Source organism: Sciurus carolinensis, chromosome 11 (assembly GCF_902686445.1).
Source record: "Sciurus carolinensis chromosome 11, mSciCar1.2, whole genome shotgun sequence".
Taxonomy (NCBI): Eukaryota; Metazoa; Chordata; class Mammalia; order Rodentia; family Sciuridae; genus Sciurus; species Sciurus carolinensis.
Genome location: NC_062223.1, coordinates 59,143,349 through 59,156,898, shown reverse-complemented (window position 1 = coordinate 59,156,898; position 13,550 = coordinate 59,143,349). Strand labels below are relative to the sequence as shown.

Below are 13,550 nucleotides of genomic sequence, written 5' to 3'. Positions count from 1 at the left end.
CAAAATAAAAAAAAATAAAAAGGGCTGTGATGTTGTCTGGGAACATATTGCCTGTTGCTTTGCACAGACTTATAATTTATATGGGTTGATCCGCTGAATGTACCACCACAAGCTGTACAGGAAAAGATAGTATTTATTAAGACATATAAAGTATATACAAAAGCAAAACCATCCCATGTAGCATATCAACTCAGCACCAGAGAGACATCACAGGCATTTCTCAGCATACATAACCAAAGAAAGCAGTCTTGTCACCTTTGAGTTCTTCTCATCTCTCTTAAATACACTGGAGTAAGCATATAAAGTTATTATCTGGAGCCACTGGGCTCAGTGCCATCAGTTTGTTTGGTCTCCAGACCTGGATCTGGCCAGGAGCCAGGCCTTGAGAGCAGAAACCAGATGTCTTTAAGTTTTTTTTTTTAATGTTCTCGGACAGAGAGCTTATCTGTCCTTGAACGGGGCACTGCCAGACCACTAAGTTTCTCAGGCAAGTTGTTTACTCCTTGCCCTGATTTCACTTTTTGAAAGCACTCTTAAACAAGACTCCATTTTTCTCTACAGATGTGGCTCAGTATTTAAGCACCTGTGGGTTCAATCCCTGGCACGCACACAGGCTTGCGTGCACACACACACACAGAACAAGCTTTGAGACTTGCTCTATTTTACTTCTTCAGGTTGGCAAAAAGAACAACTGCTAGAGCAAAGATACTCTGAAATACACATGTTCGAGGAATACACGAATTTACCTCACACTTCGGTTTGTGGCCAGTGCTGCAGTTGCCAAGGGCTTCACTCTGTACTGTCCTTCTGGTCCTTCCAAGTTGTTGTTCTGCTGCTCTGTACTGAGTTATGCCACTCAAAAGGCCATCTAAGTGGTACTGAAAGCCCATTTCTTGTTCCTGATGCCAATCCAATATTAAGGAATTGGCTTTGAGAAAAAAGAAAAAGAAGATTTTTGCTTTCCTAGCAAGGAGAAGCACAGGGGACTCATGTCCAGAGACTGGGATTCTACCCATCAAGGGGAGCAAGTTTTTCTTGTTGTTGTTGTTGTTTTTACATATACATGACAGCTGGGTGTATTTTGACATATTATACATACATGGAGTATAGCTTCCCATTCTTGTGGTTGTACATTATGTGGAGTTTCACGACTTTTGCGTTCATATATGAACACAGGAAAATTATGTCCAACTCATTCTACTGTCTCGCATATTCCCAACTCCCCTCCCTTCCCTTCACTCTCCTTTCTCTAGTGTAATGAACTTTAATTCTTGCCTCCCCCTCCCCTTGTTCAGTGTTAGTATAAGCATATCAGAGAAAACATTGAGCTTTGGGTTTGGGGGGTTGGCTTATTATACTTAGCATGAGAGTCTCCAATTCCATTCATTTACCAGCAAGAGTCATAGTCATTTTTTATGACTGATTAATATTCCATTGTCTTTACATACAACATTTTCTTTTTCCATTCATCTGTTGAAGGGCACCTAGGTTGCTTCCATAGTTTATTGTGAATGGAGCTGCTATAACCATTGATGTGGCTGTATTACTGTAATATGTGGATTTTAAGTCCTTTGGGTATAAGCCAAGGATTGGGATAACTGGGTCAAATAGTCCCATTCCAAGTTTTCTGAGGAATCTCCATACTACTTTCCAGAGTGGTTGCACCAGTTTGCAGTTCCATTAGCAATGTATGAGTGAACCCTTTTCCCAACATCTTCGTTGACATTTATTTTTACTTGTGTTCATAATAATTTTTATATACAGAAAAATAGCACTTTTTAGTGTTTTTACTTATTTTTTCTAGTTGTTTATGGACATTTATTTTATTTATTTATTTGTATGGGGTACATAGAATCAAACCCAGTGTCTCATACATGCTAGGTAAGTACTCTACCACTGAGCTACTACTCCAGTTCAGCACTTTTTCTTTGATATGAATTACTAATATTTTTTCCAGCTTGCTATTTATACTTTGTTTGTGGTTACTCACAGTATGCCAAAGTAATTCTTCATGTTCTTCATTGATATTTTCTTTAGTGCCTTCTAAATTTTGTGGTATAGTTTGCATTACCCACTTCAAATTCCATGGTTGATTCACATAGTATTATTGGTAATAATAATATTTTCATTATTTTTTGTAAATATTAAGTACATTTAGAATTTGTCCTAACATACGTATTTAGTATGTTTTCAACTTTATATTAAGATGATCAACTCATCATCCCAATCCCATTCATTGAATAACCCATCATTTATTTACTACTTTCACATGCAATCTTTGTTATGTACTAAATTATCATTCATGGAGATATTCATGGCAATAACGTGGAGATATTTGTGCTGTTGACTGGTGTTTTTCTATACATGGGGTCATCATTACACTGTTGTACTTATTCATAGTATATTCAATGTTTTCATTGCCTTCATTACTCATCTTTTTTAGACTACTTGAGGTTCATTTTCTGTTATTTCCTTTAACTGTTAGTTTCACCTTGAAATCCTTGTCGGTTATTTTTACATATTTGTTGCCCACCCACCTGTCTCAACTATCTCTTTGTCTGAATCAGTGTTTCAGTTGATGTCTGGGGTGTCCAGGAGTCCCATGGCATCCCCTGCCATTCTCTCTACACCTGTTCCCCTTGGTCCTCAGGCCACTCTTCCTCTGCAACCACGTTAACAAGATCAGCAATGACTCCCTTGTTTAGTCAAGGGTCAATTTTCTCAACCTTTCAGGAGCTCCTGACACTGATTCTGGAACTCCACATTCTCCTGTCCTCCTTCCCCAACAGTTATTCTTTTTTAGTCTATTTTTAGAATCCAAGTTCTCTCAGGACCTCTCACAAATGGAGACTCCAATGGTGGACACTGAGCACAAGCTCCAAAAGGCTGTGGTGTTTTTGGTGGTGGTTGTTTACATTGAATTCCCATCACCAGAAACAATACTGAGATCACAGTAGGTTCTTCTTATTTATTTATTTATTGTAGTTGTTGTAGACAGAATTCCTTTATTTTATTTGTTTATTTTTATGAGGTGCTAAAGATTTAACTCAGTGCCTTACACATGCTAGTTAAGCCTTCTGCCACTGAGCTCCAGCACCAGCCCACAGTAGGTTCTTATTAAACAATTGCTGATTGAACACTCAGAATAAAATTTCTGAAACTTTTTAATATTTCCTAATTCAATGACAAGGAGTACAATTTGGTCACATCATGAGGCACAGGAATGAAAACCACAAGATAAGATGGAAAAAATTGGATAGTTTGTTGGCCAGGGTTCTCCAGAAACCTCTCTAGAGTTTTCTCTCTTTCTCTCTCCCTCTCTCTCTCTCCTTCTCTCTGTCCCTCCCTCTCTCCCTCCCTGTCTCTTTCTCATTACAAGGAATTATGATGAGCTTCCTCACTCCATTATGCACCTAGACAGTCTCATGGACCTGCCATCTTCAGTTTAGAGAGCTAGGAAAGCTCGTAGGGTCATGTACACTGAATCTGAAGGCTTGAGATTTAAGGAAACTGATGATGTAAAATCCCAACCTGAGACCACAAGATGAGATGTCTTAGTTCAGGACTTAGGGAAAAGAGTGGGGAGAACTTTTTCCACCTTTGCTTCTGTTCAGGACCACAACAGATTAGGTGCAACACAATCAATGGGGAGAGCAATCTACTTTACTGAGTTCACCCATTCAAATAATATCATCCAGAAACATCTGAAATGCTATTCAATTTGGTCATTCTTTGGCACATGCAACTATACATATAACCTGTTACAGAGAGCAAGTCAGTGTCTGACCTTTTCTAAAAGAGAACTGACAACATGTTTGTTTCTTTGGTTGGCTGATTCTGGCAACTGAACCCAGGAGCACTTTACCATGGAGCTACCTCCTCAGTCTTTTTTTTTTTTTTTTTTAAGAGAGTTTCACTAAGTTACTGTTGGTCTTGATGAATTACTAAGGATGACCTCAAACTTGATATCTTCCTACCTCAGCCTCCTAAATCACTGGGATTACAGGCATTTGCCACCAGATCCTACTGACAACTTTATTTTTCCTTGAGCATACCAAAGTCATTCATAGGGGCTGCCAGTGTGGTTAAGGGATAGAGTGCTTGCCTAGCATGCACAAAACCCTGAATTGAGCCTCAGCACCACAAAAAAGGAAACAAGCAAACAAACAAGGTCACTAATAAAAAGTGTTTTGGAAGTAAATAATTGATTAGTACATAATAAAATAAGATCCACTTGGCATTTTTCACATGATAGCTCTTACAAATTGTGAAAACAAAAAAAAAAAGTTTTGGTGTGTTCAAACATCGGGATTAGATGTGAAAATATTAATCATAAATTCTTGAGTAACTAAGGACTTTCTTCTTTGGATTAAACTTTGATGTACATATTTTCAGATTATAGATTCTAAGAAGTGAAAAGATTTTGAGATAGGGAATTAGGATAGAGAGAAAAACCAAATCTTAAAGGAAATCCCCATGAACCATTGAGGTGCAGAAAGCAGAGTTGTAAATCTTGAGCAACCTGCCCTTGACCGGTTCCTTTATAAAATGAAGGAAATACACAAGTGCAGGAAAAACTGGTGCAAATGATGCAGCTCAACCCTGGCTCCACCTCCAGTCTGGCCCCCAACTATAGCTCTCCTGTAAATATTGGACACCCCAACACAAGAAGGGGCTTCTTACTCCTGAAAACCCACATTCTTCCATGAATGTTCACCTATTTCCAAAATAAACCTCTGTCTATGCCTGTGTCTCTGGCTCATGCTGACATGCTATTTATTCCCTCTTGTGTGCCAAGAACACTGCTGGTCCTGAGTTGAAATCCCTCCTTGGTCCAGGAACTACTTGAATCCTTCTCTGAAAACTTCTCTTCTCCCATGACAATTTAATTCTTTACACATTATTAAATGAATTTCTGCACTCAAGTTTCATTCCAGTGTATTAATTTTAGTAATAATATGCTAATTAGGAAGTTTTAAATATCTACAAAAGCTTGAAAAGCTGCCCTACTTGTATGTAAAAGTCATAACTTCCCATATTATTGCCCTACCAATCCCAAATCTAAAAGTTCAGTACTGCAACAAATATCTATTCACACACATGCAAATATCAGCATTACAGTCTTTTGACAAGTTTTCACACCTTCAAACTTTACCACCCTGAACCCTAAATTAAAGTGCCTTGAGTCTGCTCTCACCAGCCAGCCTGATACCAATGGCCATATCACCATATTTATCTTGCCCACACCTTATTCTGAAATAAACTCAGCCTCAAATATCCCAAATCTCCTTTACCTCCATGTGCTACAGTGCCTTCCCATAAGAAGTGTATGAGAAAGTCCTCTTGGAACTTACTACAGCAGCAAATCTCCCTACTAATTAAATTAACAACTAATTTAATGACTTTCCCTATAAAGATCACTTTATCATTCATCTCCTCCCCTTAGGAGTCCTCCTTCATTCCACTTTCAAAGCAGAAATGGGCACCAGTAATCAATGTGTTTACTTTGAGCCCCACATCCGCATTTCCTTGACTGTCCGTGGTACTGGAACTGGACCCTCTAAACAGCTTGCCCTGGCAAGTTGTGCAGGATGCTAATCTTTGTCAGTAAAGAGCAGTGGAGGCATAGAGGGAAATGAAGACCTGTTTTCCGGGTGCCATGCTTGGCTTCCCAGGTTCCCGTGATCATCCTCACCTGCCACACCCAGTTGCACTCAGCCCAGGAGTTTTAGTGGAATCCAAAGGACTGGCTGTTTCAACAATTTCTGTGGCACCTCCATCAGATTTTCAGTGTGTCAGCAGCACCCCACTTCTGTTAGCCTGAGCTGCCATCACAAGATGCCATAGGTGACTTAAACACAGATATTTATTTCTTAAAACTCTGGAGACCACGAAGCTCTAGATCAAGGTACACACTAAGTGAGCTCCTGGTGACTAAGCTCGTCCTGGCTTGCAGACACGTGCCTTCTCACTGTGTCATTGTGGGGTGCAGAGCGGGAAAGGAAGCTTCCTGGTATCCACACACATAAGAGTTGTCAGGTCAGGTTCTATCCTATGACCTCCTTATAACCTCTTCTCTCACACCAGATACAGCCACTCTGGGAAAATGTCTTCTCCACATGAAGTGGGGGGCATACAATTCTCTTCAGAAATCCATCCCTTTTACAGCTGGCTGCCCAGAGAGTTCAGCAGCATGCTAGCTGCTACTCCCATGTGAACAGTTTGCAAGCAGGTTTACAGATCCATTGCCCCCACCCCATACTCCCAGTGAGCACAGTGGACTCTTGGTCAGCATCCAGTCAAATTCCTTGCCATCTCCTATTTGTCAGTTGTTACTGTGGCACCAAACAAAACTTCTCTCCATGTAATGGGCTATAGACTTGCAAAGGAGACCCAAATGTCTGCCTAGAAAGAGGATCATGCAAAGTTTGGTCCTTTCTGTGTTCATTATCCATAGTGGTAACTCCTGTTAATAATTAACAATTTCTTGTATTAAAATTTCCATTTCCAAATCTCTGCCTGGTTTCTGTCTCCTACTGAACTTGACTGATGAAGGGGTTTTCTCTGCCATGCCTGTACTTCACAAATATCACATCTGCAATTTTGATCTAGGTAAAAATCACAAAGTGTCAGGAAATAGGCACAAATGGTGTGGACTTACATCTTCATTTAGGCTTCAAATCAAGCAATAAAAAGAGTGTGAAACACTGTTTGAAGGAATATCTTGGCTACAATGAACAAAAATTGGTGAATAATTGGTTTTGTAGGTTCTGCTGAAAATGAATAGAAAACCATGGTGGCTATTTCTGGAGCAGAATTCCAGAGCCAGTCAACCCATGACCATGTCTCCTGTCTCAAAAGGCAGACCCACTGAGGACTAAGAACCTGGGGACAGAGAAGGTGACAGGACATAGTTGTTAGGAGTGAGGGGTCTGGACATGAAAAGGCCTGGAAATAGCAACAGTGTAACCACAGGGACCTGGACAAGTCTGATTCTGGGAAGAGTCAGTGCCAGGGTGTGTCCTGGGTGACCACTGAGATCACATCCTCTATACCCCGAGGTCCAGGCTAGATCTCCTTGGTGTTTATTGTTCACCCCTTTGTACCAAATATGTCAACCTCAGTGTGAAAAATAACACCAGATGCTACAATTTCCATCTCTTATGTATTTATTGAACACCCACTGTGGGCCCTTGACCAGTTTCTGTGCACACAGAACTCAGTGACTCCGTATCTCCTTTAGGGGCTCACAGCCAGTGTCCTGAGACAGAATGCAGAGGAAGCTCAGTACTTGTCAGGCAGCCCCTCAGGTCGGTATTGATTGGGGTCTTCTCCCCTCCTGCCTGATCTATTGGCTTCCTGGTCAGCCTCAGAGTCCTCATGTCCATGGCCAAAGAGTTGCTGAAGACCCTCTCTGGCATCACTGAAATCAAGGAAGGCAGCAAGGAGGTGAGTCAGCAGGCTGATGAGCCTCAGTCTACCCTGCCAGTTCTCTCCCATCAGGGGATGCTCTGAGAGGAGCCCAGGAAGATCTAGGAAGAGGGCCTGAGATACCACCCTTGACTGGCACAGCCCCACTCAGCCTGGCCGTTTACCCTGGAACTGGATGAATAGCACCAGGGAGGGAGGCTTAGGGACCACTCTGTGGCCCTCCTTTTGTCTGTTTAGGAGTTGGTCCACATCAGCCATCTCTTGCTCTGTCAGTGACCCAGGCCCTGCACTGGGCATGGATAGACAGGTGGGCAGAATGGGCAGGAGGAAGACTCAAGCCTGACAGAAAGCTGTTGCAGGGCTCATTCCCTCCTGACCCCCAAGGCAGCCAAGCTCTGCTCACCCAGGCCTGGCATCCCCAGGAACCTGCCCTACCTGATCACTTCAGCAGCCCAGGCACCCCCAGGTCCCCTCTGGGCAGCATCATAGTTTCCCCGAGCATGGAAGTATTTGTCGGCACCTATGTAATTGGCTTCTTTCATATCAGTGTAGGCTGTCCACATGTCCCAAGTTCCTGAATTGGGAAAGAAAAGACAAAATGGAATCAAATAAACACAAAGATTGTGACATCACCTTCAGGAGGCATCAAGGAATAAAAATATTCAAGATTTCATTCTTTTTGCCCCCTTAGATCCCATAGGTTGAGTGGAAGAGTCTCTAATCCCAGCTGGTTTCTGCCAGTATCTCTAGTGAGAGGCCTTAGGGGCCACACCAGTTTGTCTTTGCTAGTCCACTGTGCTGGGGTGAAGTACACCTTACTGGGAGCTGTGATGTTTAAAAGACAGAAGGGAGATGTCAGTTTAGAACTGGATTCCTTGGCTTCAGCACTGTTGAACATTTGGTCCAGGTGGTTCTCTCTCGTTCAGGGCTGCCCTGAGCAGTGGAGGATATTGACCAGCACCCCAGATCTGCCACTACCTGTTGGCAGCAAATTCCCCCAGGGGGACAGCCAAACACTTTTCCACACATTGGAAATGTCCTCTGAACCAGCACACTGCCCCAGGTCCAGAACCAGCATTCCACAAGGAAGGTACATGTGATTAAAAATTGCAGTGAATGAGGAGGCGACCAGGAAGGCAGAGGCTGAGTGGGTTGCACACATGGAGCCCTCCTGCCCTGACTCCTCAGGAAAATGTCTTCTGAACACTGAGTGCACTGCATGTGACGTGAGTGCCTCTGGTCTGGCTCCATAACCTCCACTGAGGCTGTGGTGGTTTGAGGAAAACTAGAGCAACGGTTCTCAGCCAGGTTTGCCTTCTCTGATCCCCTGGGAGACACTGAAAGTCTGATGCCTGGGCCACAACCCTGCCCAATTCTTTAGGCTGCATGAGGAAGAAGAAGGTCCAGGCATGTGCAGTGGTTAAAACCCCAGGTGGTTTCATGAGGACCTGTCATTGTTAACAATGGAACTTAAGAAGTGGTGAGCAGACACATCAACTTGGCAAGACTGGCTTCACATACAGCTGATTGGAAACCTCTGCTCTGCCACCTGCTTTTTCAGTTCCTTTAAAGAGATGCTCCTCAGTAAATCTCATGCACCCTGCCACACAGGGTAGCACATCTGGAGACAGTGGCTCCAGTCCTTCAGAGTGCTCCAAGTGAACCCTAGAGGCCACGTCTCCACCAGCCTTACCTTGAGCAGCTTCTTTAATGAATGAAAAGAATTCACCACTGACTCCCAGGACCAAAGAGCAAAAAAACAGGCCTGTGAGAAGCTTCATGGTGCTGAAATGAAAGAAGAGGCATAAGGAGACATGGATGAGACTGGCACCTGTCCCTTTCACATTTATAGTCCTTAGCCTGGTTGTTCATTTCTACTGGTTCTCATTATACTCCCTGCATTTTCTCTAGGAATCCTTGCAGTAGGACCTCACTGAGAGCCCCTAGCCCTCATCCTGACCCCATCACACCTGAATCCAGCTCTGTCTAAGAAGGATAACAAGGTGGCACCAACGGAGGAGTGGGGAGGTGGGACCAGATTGCCACTGTCCAGGAGGCTTTAATGTATTCTCCATGTGTCCCCAACACAGACCACATGAGATAAATACAAAAACAGGAATATTACTCTCAAAGGAAATTCCATTCTTGATGGGAAAGAGAAATCAGAACAAGATTTTAAAAACTCACCACTTGTAGTAGTCAATCACCTGATGTCTGGTGGAGCAGATCTGCTGGTCCCTGAGTGGTATTAGGGAGAGAAGGCTGGTATTTATCCTGAGCCTTCCCCCTGGGCTCAGGGGCAGGAGGAGAGAGCCAGGCTTGGTTCCTGGATAGTCCCTCCAGGTCATTTCCTGTAAAAATTTGCAATAGAAATTTTACTGGATTCCAGGTGTTCTTCATCCACAGGTCATTTTCCCGAGTTGTGCAATTGGAAGACACAACATACCTTTGCTCTGCATTTGGCAGCTCCTTAAGTCAGGTGAGCAGCTCTGCTGCTCAGCTCTGGGGGAGTGGAGGCAATGCAGAGGAGGCTTTGGAGGGCCAGGGAAAGAGCTCTAAGATGGTGCCCCAGTGTGCTGTGAGGTGAGGAGCAAGAGTGACTCCAGCAGCCAGGATCTTGCTTCCCAAGTCGGTGCCTCAGGATGAGGCCTGCTGGACCAGACGGCCGATGCTTCAACAGTAAGCCCAGCTGAGTTCCTACATAAAGTCTTTGAACTACGAAACTGGCAGGGTGGCACTACACACCTCTGGTGTATCTAAACTTTCACCTCTAAGGCATAGAACACTTGTGCTCAGTTGATATAGCCAATTAGAAAGTGTATTAGCTAAGATGACCCCTGAGTGAGCCAATGTAGTAAGGGAATTTTCTAAGCACCCCATCTCATGCTGGGGACTCACTTAGATGGAATGAAGCTTTTGGGTGTAAGGAAGTACAGTGTAGTTTAAGAAGCTTGTAACAAAGCATAGGGGGTAACAATTGTTATAGGAAGAAGCAGGCCAATTGTGGAAGAGTTAAGCACCTAGGCAGGTGAAAACTAGGGAGAGCTATTGAGCTCTATTACCCTGGAGCAGGATGGGGTGGGTCTGTCACTGTCTGGCCTCTTTCACTGTGAGTTTCAGCCAGTTAAGCTCAGCTCTGCAGGAAAAGGTGCTGGAAATGAGTTCCAGGGCTACACCAGAGCCCAGGAGGGCTAAGACTTGTATGTATGTGAACAGAGTCACCAACCCTTCATTATTTATCTTCACTGAAACGTTCTAGAAAGAGAATTCTGGACACTGTAGTACAGAAGGGGATACCATTACAAAAGTACCTGAAGTCAGGTTGAAGGAAAGGCTGAATCTCTCTCTGATGCCAAATGAAGTTTATTGTTCCCCCTTCCTCTGCTGGATGGTATTTGGTCCAGCAAGTGCTACTCTTTCACTCAACCTCAAGCTTCTTCAATCAACTGTTACACTCTCATTCTTTGCTGATAAAGAGGATCAAAGACTCTCAGATTTTTTTTCAAATGCATCTCTGTGTTATAGTTATACGTAATAGTTGGATTCATTTTGACATAATCATACATGAATGGAATTTCACTGACTCCATGTCTGTCCCCTGTGCCTCCTCTTTCCTCCCCTCTTCTCTCCCCTTATTCCTCTTCCCCCACTCCATTGGGTTTCTTCTATTTATTTTCTTTAATTGGTGCTTTATAGACACACACACAAAGGTGGAATTCACTGTGGGCATTTTTACATGTACATAACAATTTTGTCAAATTCCACATTTTTCCCCTTTCCCTTTCCTCTTCCCTCCCCCTCTATCTTCCTTCTTACTCCACCAGCTTCCCTCTATCCTCCTGGGGTCTGATCTCCCTGCTGTTTTCCCTTACTTTGCTCTAGCATCTGCACATGAGAGACAACACTTGACCTTGATTTTCAGAGTCTGTCTTATTTCACTACACATGATGATCTCCAGGTCCATTCAAATGCCATATTTTCATTCTTCTTCATGGTTGAGTAAAACTCCATTGTCTTTATATACCACATTTTCTTAATCCCATCTAGATGCTCACATTCTTATTTGAATAATCTATCTAGCAATGAGAGAAGAGAGATATATGTTTAGATTTTCTTTTTAATTTATGCTTTATATGTATCAAAATTCAAGGACCTGAGTGACAGTCATCCCTACTTGACCCTGGATTCTCCCCCTGGGTCAGGGTGGTGCATGCCTGTAATCCCATTGACATTGGAGGCTAAGTCAGGAGCAAGGCAAGCTCAAAGCCAGACTCAGCAACCAGTGAGGGCCTAAGCATCTTAGCAAAACCCTGAGTCAAAATGATAAACAAAAAAGCTAGGAATGTGATTCAAAGGTAAAGCGCCCCTGAGTTAAACCCCAGTACAAAAAAAAAAAAAAAAAAAGGAAGAATGAAAAAAAAAATTCTGCTAATGGTAGTGAATAATGTTCTGAAGAGCAAGATGCTGATGCTTTTGTAACACACAAGTAAATAAACATCTGTTTGTGATGCATTTACTTTCAATTACCCAGGTTCTGACAATGTAAGATTGTGTTAGTTTTTACATATTTGAATAGATTGTAATCTTTATGTATTAATCACACCAGAAGGATCTGGTAGGTAGTTTTGGTGTTTTTTGTTTTTGTTTTGTTTTGTTTTGTTTTGTGTGTGTGTGTGTGTGTGTGTGTGTGTGTGGTGCTGGGGATTAAACACAGGGCCTCATGCATGCTAGGTAAGCAATCTACCACTGAGCCACATCCCCAGCCTTGGTAGGTGTTTTCAAAAAACAAATTCCTGGGCCAGACTCTTGGAGGTGCCTGTTAGCATCTTTGAATGGTCTTCAATAGTATCTGTGTTTGAAATTTTCCCTGTCTTATGAATAGCCTGTGCAGAGAACATTGGTACCACAGGAAAGTGGGTGATAAAGAATTCAGCAGGGACTAAAAATAGCACAAGGCAAGAGACCCTGTGGGAAGTGGGGAGGTAAAGAATAGGGAAATGGCAGTGGGGAGCAAAAAGGACATAGATCCTACTTTCCTACTTTAGAAGGAACTGCAAGAGGAGCACCCCATGGATGAAGATGAACACAAAGTGGGATCCACATAGATAGGGAAGTTTTAGATTGTTTCACTGGTGGAAGAAGTAGGCAGCCCAAAGACTTTGGTCCCAGTTCACCAGCAAAAGTAGGGGAAGTGAGGGCAGAGTGCAGGAAGGATGGAAACTGACCCAGAGAGAAACTACTTTTGTGCAGTGAAAGCAGGTCAGGCTGGGAGAGATAAAGGGAACAGTGGCTTAGCACACAGGCCAGCAACAGCAGATTGGAATTCTTTCTTCCTCTGGCGCTGAGTGTGGGGTGCTGTGCTAAGGAGGGCTGATACTTAGGAGCCAGCAGAAGGACCTCCCCAGAGTCCCATGTGGACTCACAATGAAACCATGGGGATGTCCTCCTGATCTTCTGCAAAAGGGGCTAAAAATACGATTCCCAGAGGTTCTGGACAGATGGAAGTCACCAGGAAGTGGGTATGTAAAACCTGGTGTGGGAAGGTAGATAAGAGCTAAGCTTCTGACCTGTGTGGAAAAGGAAGCATCTATAAATAGAAACTTTGCTTTTAGAGGTGACACACTGACTGCAAACATGGATGCAGTAGGTCTCCTAGGCCAGGTCTGCTTTTTGAGACCTAGACAGAGGAGACAAGTCTCCCCTGAGGAGGGGTTCTCTGTTTATTTGTGAACTCCTTGAGTCACAAACCTCTTGTTCCATCTGTCGTACTTGCACATCTCCTAGGAATGACTCTGTTACTGATAAAGGTGAATCAGCCGAGCACTGTGCACAGGCCTGTAATCACAGAGACCCAGGAGGCTGGAGCAGGAGCATCACAAGTAAGAGGCCAACCTAGGCAACTCAATGAGACTCTGTGTCACAATAAAATGGTCTAGGGGTGTAACTCAGACGCAGAATGCCCTTGAATTTAATTCACACTAACAAAATCAAAAAATAAAAGAAAAAATGGATCTGCCTCTAAACCCTCCTAATGGATGGCTTTAGAGAATACAAGTGAGTCATGCCAGGATCAGCACCCAGTACTCATTTAGCCATCGGCCAGTGCTCTTTATCTTCTA

The 13,550-nt window shown here is 43.2% G+C and overlaps 1 protein-coding gene across 1 annotated transcript; it reads right to left on the bottom strand.

Moving 5' to 3' along the window:
- Positions 1-7,151: 7,151 nt before the first annotated feature.
- LOC124958388 (serum amyloid A-1 protein-like) lies at positions 7,152-9,688 on the bottom strand. Its single transcript, XM_047516353.1, has 4 exons — positions 9,619-9,688; positions 9,125-9,216; positions 7,867-8,005; positions 7,152-7,423 (listed from the first exon to the last, which is right to left on the bottom strand). Exons 2-4 carry the CDS (start codon positions 9,210-9,212, stop codon positions 7,285-7,287), a joined length of 366 nt encoding a protein of 121 aa, XP_047372309.1. The 5' UTR covers positions 9,213-9,216; positions 9,619-9,688; the 3' UTR covers positions 7,152-7,284.
- Positions 9,689-13,550: the final 3,862 nt, after the last annotated feature.

Excerpts from the sequence above, each read along its gene's own strand:
- LOC124958388 (XM_047516353.1), bottom strand. The coding sequence starts at position 9,212 with ATGAAGCTTCTCACAGGCCTGTTTTTTTGCTCTTTGGTCCTGGGAGTC. Across the intron at positions 8,006-9,124 it reads CATTAAAGAAGCTGCTCAAG|GAACTTGGGACATGTGGACA; the intron begins GTAAGGCTGGTG and ends TTCCCAATTCAG. Across the intron at positions 7,424-7,866 it reads TGGGCTGCTGAAGTGATCAG|TGATGCCAGAGAGGGTCTTC; the intron begins GTAGGGCAGGTT and ends CCTTGATTTCAG.